This window comes from Aegilops tauschii, chromosome 2 (assembly GCF_002575655.3).
Source record: "Aegilops tauschii subsp. strangulata cultivar AL8/78 chromosome 2, Aet v6.0, whole genome shotgun sequence".
Lineage (NCBI taxonomy): Eukaryota > Viridiplantae > Streptophyta > Magnoliopsida > Poales > Poaceae > Aegilops > Aegilops tauschii.
The window spans coordinates 645,518,741-645,527,196 of NC_053036.3; the positions used below are offsets into that span (position 1 = coordinate 645,518,741).

At 50.5% G+C, this 8,456-nt stretch overlaps 1 protein-coding gene across 1 annotated transcript; it reads right to left on the reverse strand.

Annotated features, from left to right (window-relative positions):
* Positions 1-271: 271 nt before the first annotated feature.
* Positions 272-1,884, reverse strand: LOC109747439 (cationic peroxidase SPC4). The gene is made up of 2 exons (XM_020306495.3): positions 1,474-1,884; positions 272-1,143 (listed from the first exon to the last, which is right to left on the reverse strand). Exons 1-2 carry the CDS (start codon positions 1,756-1,758, stop codon positions 370-372), a joined length of 1,059 nt encoding a protein of 352 aa, XP_020162084.1. The 5' UTR covers positions 1,759-1,884; the 3' UTR covers positions 272-369.
* Positions 1,885-8,456: the final 6,572 nt, after the last annotated feature.

Sequence of the window (8,456 nt, forward strand, 5' to 3'; positions counted from 1 at the left end):
AACCAGCATTTTTGTTCCACGGAGACAAAAAAAAAAGCGCTCAAGGAGTCGTTGTAAAGTAGAGCGTGCTAAAAAAAAATTTAGCGCGCGGGTGTGCGCGCGAGCTACGGGGCTGCAAATTTAGGGCGCCGTGTTTTTGTGCATCTCGAAAATCTCTTCGTCGCTCCCGCACACAAAAAGTTTGTTTTGGCCCTGTAAAAGAATTATAGCGCGCGAAGCGCACCGGTTGGAGATGCTTTTAGGAGTCCCGGAACAAAGTGCTATAATATGATTTTTAAACAAGAGTAAATCTATCTTATATAGAATAACATGGGCTACATTAGCTAGCGAGCTCTTATTAAGACATTAATCTCGCTAACATCGGTGATCTCAAGCAGAGGCGGCGAGCCCCTCGTCGCTGGTGGTCGTGAGGATGCTCTGTCCATTGCGCACGAAGCAGCTGTTGCGACGGATCTCGCCGACGTTTCCTTGTGGCCCCTGGAGATTCCCGAGCTTGGTCATGGAGGCGGCAAACTGGCCGAAGAACCACCAGTGGTTCCCGGCGAAGCCGTTGACCACCCATTCGGTGCGCCAGTCGGCTGTGAGCTTCTGGTCGGAGGTGAAGACCCCCTTGCCCTGTTGCAGGTTGGTGAAGTACTTGATGTCGAACACGTCCGGGGTGGTGACATCGAGGTCCTGCAACCGGTTAAAGTCGCTGGAGCAGTTGGAGGCGAGGCTTCGGACGAAGGCGGAGTCCTCGGAGAAGCGGTTGGAGAAGGAGCTGCAGTGGCCCTTCCCGATGGTGTGGCCGCCGGAGAGCGCGACGAGGTCGACGTTGTCGAGGTTGCGGGTCTGGAAGACGTCGATGAGCGTGGTGGCGTTGGAGCTGGCCTGAGGGAGATCGAAGACGGCCGAGCTTGGGGCCGGCGCGAGGCTGTCGAGCCTGCCGAGCGGCACGTCGTAGCCCTGACCCCCGGAGAAGGCCACGGCATCACGGGTAGCAAGGGCGGTGATGTCTGCGCATGAGACGACGGGCCCGCAGGCGGCATGCACCTGGGCACGGATGGACTCGATGAGCTGCAGCGCCCGTGGCTGGAGTGTCAGGTTCGGCGGCAGCTGCAGCTCGCTGCCGTCTCCTGTTAGAAGGACCGACGCATCACAGCCCTGTACAACCACGAAACAAATGATGCTCTCTATACATTGACATGGTCTCAAATATTTATTTTTGACCATTAATCGACATAAATGAGTACATTTTACGCTCCGTTATCATCTTTATTACCAGATTATAGTATCCATTAGATCATACTTTATTACTCCCTCCGTCCGAAAATACTTGTTATCAAAATGGAATAAAAGAGATGTATCTAGAACTAATATACATCTGGATACATCCCTTTTATTCATTTTGATGCCAACTATTTTCGGACGGAGGGTTTAATATGAGATATATTTGCAAAAAGAATTGAGATCTAGCTAGCTGGATTAAATTACCTGAGGGAAGCAGTCGTGGAAGAAGATGCGGAGGAGGCCGGCGGCGAGGGCGATCTCGCTCTGGAGCGCAGTCTGCACGGCGGAGCGTACCACATCCTGCAGCTGCGGGCAGGAGTCGGAATGGAAGTTGAAGGCGAGCCCTTCGGCTGGGGAGACAGGAGGAATACGGCCACCGACGTGGTCGGTGGGCATCGAGATGAACGCCGCCGACGGCTTACACAAGGCTGCAGGGCACAGCACCGCGGCCATGAGGACCAGCATCGCTGCTGTCCTGCTCGACGCCATTGATCCTAGCTAGCTACCTTGATCAGCAGCCCAGTGCCTTCAGCTGCAGTGTACTAGTGCTACTTTGGTTCTAGCTGCAAGTGAGCGTGGCTTCCTCACGTCAACACGAGGCCCTTATTTATACAGGAACAAGATGTGATCGATCTATCGAACGTTTGACATCAAAGTCGTCAAGAGTTATTAAGAGGGAGCAGAGATCCAAAACGAGATCGAGTAGTAGGTGGCAAGCTACACCAGGATCCAAGTGCACATGCTTGATAACGTACGTGGTGATGCAGATTGCAGAGGTCATGTGCGTAATGTACTTGTGCCGACCAAGCTCCCGGATCCCGTGGTTCTGCTCGTGGCATGTCGACCAACAGTACACCCGGACCAGTAGTCATATGCAGAGATCTAAAATTCAGGCAAGTTATAAGCTATGAAATGTAGACGTGTGGCAAATGATACTTATTTGGTAGAGATTACTCCTAGTAAGTTGTGTTTCCAAGCAAATGTTGAAAATGTGTTATGTTACGAGCAACGATTCGACGAACCGCGAAGCATGAACTACGAATAAGTACTATGAGTGGAGATGGGAAGGAAGCTAAAATGTTCAGTGACCCAGGATTGGATCGTCCTTTTGGCACGAGGAATTGGATGGTGGTTCGGGTGTTGACCCGGGAGCGACCCGGGGTGGAGCTTAACCCGGCAGAGTGTACCACACTGAACCGGCCTCCAGACGCCACACCTCAAACACGCCCCTAGGGGCTGCAAGTAGCATCCCACTTTGTCCCACGTAACTCATCAATTAGCTCAGAATATGCTCATCACTTATCTGAAACTAACACTACAACATGTAAAACAAAATGATGTAACGCGATGATGATGTAAAACATGTCATTTGGTAACCTAAAAGGTAATTTATGTCACATATATAGACTAGAAGGATGCTATGTCAAGAAAACACTAGAAGGTAAAAGGTAAAATAAACTCCATTTTTTTTTGTCAAAGTGGAGTTCTCTCACATCCTCACCCTTTTGCGTAACAATTGCTAGGGGCTGGGGATAATTGATTCATTCATCTTATTTGTGTATGATTGCAATAATAACGACGAGTGCGTTTCTACATACATCTTACATGCACATCAAGGCTACGTGTATTTTTGGCATAAAAAAGGGGCTCTGCATATAATTGTCGAACGAAGTGAATCATCTTCCCATGCATGAGAAGAATGCAAATCTACACATAATAAACAAGCAGCACCACACTTACTTCGTCACAGTACAATCTCCAATCTCCTCCGTTCGGCACTAGCTACGGAAGGATTATTCATCCGTTCCTGCATGGATGCGTACGTACAATATATAGGTGCTAATAAGAAATGATTCTACAGTTTTTGAGTACTCAAGTAAATAGGACTGAAAAAAAAACTACAGTAGCTCACTGATTTATAAAAAAACAATGGCATACACCATAGATATGGTTAATGAGGCCACAAGTGCAACGCCCGTATGCATTATGTTTGGCGCACACCACCGCTCTTGATGACCAAGTGACATTACCGAGGTGATATTGTTCAAGATATCTATAACGTGTAGGATCCCTGCGTAAAATGGTGTCACCTGTAATGGTAGGAACGGCCATAAAACCGACACTCAAGCTCCTTTTGATGACACTTTCACTGCTTGCAATATCAATCAAGAGAGCATTGCCCCCGATGCTTTTTAATGGGACAAGTCTTCCATGGATAAGATCCGCTATGCTGTACACTAGCATGCGCTTGGAGTGATCGCTGCTGGAACCGACGAGCAAGATCTCTGAGTCACATTCTACCAGTTCAAAAGGGCTGCGGATCTTGGCCTTGGGACATAATATGGTGATCACCTTTGGTGGCTGAAACGAAAATGAAGATGAAATTAATCCCGACGTCTTCTCGTGACGAGGCGGGTCGATCTGAAAAATCCATATTTCATCTGTGCTTGGCGTGGGCTTGTGGAGCATGTAAAATTTTCCTTGGGATGATATGATGCTGTTATCCGGGGAGAAGCTCCAGGCAGAGAAACTCCATTGCTTGTCGTTGGTGGTAGCAACTAGTATGCGCCGCAGATCTAGAAGCACGATCATGACCATGGGAACTCTGTCAGCACCAATGCTCAAGGAAGCGATCACCCTGCCCGGCGACAAGTAAGGACGGTTCATGCGGGAACTCCAGTGGATTGATCCTAAGCTCATCGTTACATACGTGATTGGCGGGAACTTGGCAACGGTCCCAGTGAAGGGGTGAAGTAGGCAAACATCATCGCCGTTTTCATTATCGTGTTGCCGGCTCCGCTGCAGGAGGAGGAGGCCGTCGACCAGACAGAGGACGCGGTGGTCGTCGAGAAGAGGGAGCCAGGGGCGGACGAACGCTCCGGTGTCGAGGTTGAGGAAACGCATCCGGCCATCTTCAAGGTGGAATTCGTGGCCCTCGGGCAGCATCGTCCACCGGCGCGGGTGGAAGCGCGGGACGGCAATGCCATTTGCGCGCGGGCATGGCGTGCTGGACCGCACGTGCGTACACACGGAACGGAAGCGGACGTAGCCTCGCAGGTCGTCGCCCGCGAGCACCAGCCAGCCGACGAGCTCGACCAAGTCAGCGGGCATGGATGCCAGCGGAAACACGTCGTCGGCGCCCGGGATGGAGGCGGCCGCATCGGTCGCCGGAGGGCGCTTCGCGGGCAACGGCATCGATCGATCTGATCTTTTTGAGATATTTTTGCCTACCCTAGCCGCCAGCGTATGCGACTCGGCGACGAAGTATTCTGGAAGGGAGCTGTGATGCGTGTTTGTGCATGGGCTCGTCGGCCTAGCATCTGGCCCATCTCCCTCCCCATTTCTCTCTATCACGTGCGTGCGTGTACCCAGCAACTAACTAGAGGTTACGATATTCTAAAAAAAAAACTAGAGGTTACGACGGATTCTAAAAATAAATAAATAAAACTGGAGAATAGGGCATCTCCATCTCAAACCGGACACCAGTCTGCGGACACTGATGTGGAAGCCGGCCATCCAAAACTCCGTGCATACATTTCAAACCGAATTGAATACTAGACAAATGATATCGAACACGATGAATTTCATTAATGTTCGGACATAGTTTACATAAAACGGCCGATGTTGCGATCGTTTAAGACCAAGAAAAAAAACCTAGGAGGCTAACTTTTCGAATGCGAATATCTCGTACGCTTAGCCGTCTAGCCCGGCCACACCACTATCTTTTTCTGTGCCATCATCGTCCATCCAGCGAAGGAAGGGCGCAGGACCGCCGCGACAGCCTTGTTCGTCTGCCGCTTGGCACTCGTGGCGGAGCCGGTTAGCTTCATCCTACATGGTGCTGAGGGCTGCCACGACCAATGCCGACGACGCCGTGGTGCCCTGGCGGCGGCCTTGCCCCTGCCGGCATTGACGGAGGTGTCGCTAAGCAACAGTTCCTTGCCGATCTTGGCAAGCTCCCTGTCGAGGCAGCGGCACCGCACGATTGTCTCTGCGATGTTGACGGACCTATCAATAGCCCAGGCCGCGGCCAGGTCTGGGTGGTTGCGGATCCAGCCGACGCCTCGTCCGACTTGATGAACACGGAGAGACGGGCCGCATTGCACAGCTCCTACCGCGTCACCCGCCTCGCCGCGGTGCCTCTAGAGTGGCTGCAGCCTACGTGAGCATACTGGGTTGGCATTGGCGGCATTACCTTGTTGTGCCATATGATATGACATTGTATATTTGCCACGGGCTGAGCTTTTTGTCAAAAAGGAGCATAACCACCAACCTCTGTATTGAGCGATGCACACAACCATGCCGTCGCCAGAGCTGATCACTCCTAGACCAGAAAATTGAGTGCGGTGGAACAATTTGCAAGACATGAGCAAAACCAGGATGGAACTCCTTCCATTTCTTCTTTTTTTGCGAAATACTCCTTTTATTTCTAAACATGAGAAAACCAAAAACTAAGTCAATTCTATCTTTATATTTTTGAAAGATCATGAAGAGTATGACTTTAAAGGGCAAGAAAACAAAGTACACACATCAGGACCGAACAAACCGAGAAAAAAAGGATGATTCTTTTTCCTGATATACTAAAAGTTACCTCAAGGTTATTTGAAGTCGTCATCTCTTGCTTCATCTTTTCTAATGTTTTGAATCCGTTCCAACATGCTTCATCTTTTTTCATCTTTCGAATCCAACGTTCCAACATGATGTTTGGAAAAAAGGAATACCAAGCCTAGAGAAACTAGACAAACATTGAAGGTTGATAGCTTAATATCATTGCTTATAAAACACAATTGCGAACGCGTGCACCCATCGTAAGAGCATCTTCAATAGTTGATGTAGAATACATCATTAAAAAGTGCTAGATGTAAAGTTAGAACGCCAAAAAAATGAGTTTTACATCACAAAAAAACACCAACTCCAACAAATAATGTAACATATATCAGCCGCACGGGCGCTGCTACAACATGTGATGTCAAAATGGCCGCACGGCAACAACGCTAGAGCCACACAATTTTAAATAAAAATTGTCCCAAATTAATATACATAAAACAATACAACAATTTCATCAGTGCACGACATCAACGGACGGCCGAGGCGGGGGTGGAAGGACGGATAGCGGCCGTGGCGTTTCCGGGGCGAAATCGCCGGAGGCGGTACGCGGGCGGGCGGGCCAGCGGGCAGCGGGAAATTTCCGAATGACAGTTTGGCGTTCGCGCGGCTGCCGGCCGTTTTACATCACGTGCGGCCAACTGATATATATTTTCATTACTTGGTGATGTTTCTTATATCAGATGTAAACTTGGAGAAATATTTTATGGAAAACTTTTCCTTCTACCCGACTGATTTTCAGGGAGAAATCAACCGTCTCACACGATCGCCACGCGTCCCCGTGTGGACCCAGGCACCGCTACCTTCTCTGCCTTATATCCCACAGCCTCGTCTACCTTAGAGCATCTCCAGCCGTTGCCCCCCTCACCCCAAGGAGGCGTAAAAATCGCCGCCTGGGGGCGAGCCGGCGGTAGGATCGGCTCTGGGGGCGGTTGGGCATACAGCCGTCGCCCCCAGGTCGTCCCCAGGCACCGATATCGGCCTATTCCTGGCTGCTTTTCGGCCCATTTTCGGCGAGAATCGGCCCATATTCGATGTGGTTCGGCATGGTTCGGTGTTGAATTCGAACATAAATAATTTTTTTATCACATCATTCATCACAGAAAATCACATAGTACAACAAAATAGTGCAACAACAAATAGTTCAATAAAAATTATATAGTTCAACAAATAAAAAAACTCATATTTCATCACACGTCGAGCTAGGCGTCGCCCTTGATCCTCCATAGGTGCTCCACCAGATCCTGCTGCAGTTCATGATGCACCCGTGGGTCTCAGATCTCCCGACGCATACTGAGGTAGGCAGTCCAGGTTGCCGGTAGCTAGTGATCAGCTTCGGCTAGAGGACACTGCCTGTAGTATGGTTCAGTGTCAAACACTGGCTCTTCCTGCCCGCTCTCGATGATCATGTTGTGCAAGATGGCACAGCAAGTCATGATCTCTCACATTTGATCTTTCGACCAGGTCTGAGCAGGGTACCGGACAACAGCAAATCGAGATTGGAGCAAACCAAATGCCCGCTCGACATCCTTCCTGCAAGCCTCCTGTATCTTGGCAAAGTGGGACTTCTTGCCTCCTGGCACATCGTTTGAGATAATCTTCACAAATGTAGACCATCTCGGATAGATGCCATCAGCTAGGTAGTACCCCTTGTTGTAGTGCCGCCCATTGACCTCGAAGTTCACCGAAGGAGAATGACCTTCAACAAGCTTGGCAAAGACAGGGAGCACTGCAGCACGTTGATGTCATTGTGAGTTCCTGGCATACCAAAGAAGTGCCAAATCTAGAGGTCCTGTGTGGCCACCGCCTCAAGTACCACACTGCAACCGCCTTTGGCGCCTTTGACATCCCCTGCCAAGCAAATGGGCAGTTCTTCCATTTCCAATGCATGAAGTCGATGCTTCCATCCCCTGCCAAGCAAATGGGCAGTTCTTCCATCCCAGGAAATCCTCTTGCTGCAATCTGTGCTAGGATCCGAGATGTGTCTTCCGCATTGGGTGTTCGCAAGTATTGCGGTCCAAACACTGCCACCACTGCCCGACGGAACTTGTAGAAACACTCAATGGTGGTGGACTCGGCCATGCGCCCATAGTCGTCGAGTGAATAACCGGGAGCTCCGTATGCAAGCATCCTCATCGCTGTCGTGCACTTCTGGATTGAGGTGAATCCAAGTTTGCCGGTGCAATCCATCTTGCACTTGAAGTAGCTGTCGAACTCCCGGATGGAATTCACAATCCTGAGGAAAAGCTTTCGGCTCATCCGATAACGGCGCCGAAATACTTTGTCGCCGTGCAATGGAGCATCGGCGAAATAGTCGGAGTAGAGCATGCAGTAGCCTTTGAGACGATGCCGGTTCTTTGCTTTCATCGGCCCCGGCGCCGAGCCACCTCGCCGTGGCTTTTCATTGCTTGCCAGCAGGCTGGCCAGGGCGGCGAGGACCATGAGAGGTTCCTCTTCCTGGACGCCAGCCTCGGCTTCCTCCTCCAGCAGCGCGGCGAGCGCCTCCTCGTCGTCTGTGTCCATTGCCGAGGCAGGCAAATCGCCGAACACCTTGCGGGCGCGGTGGGCGCGCACCCGCCGCT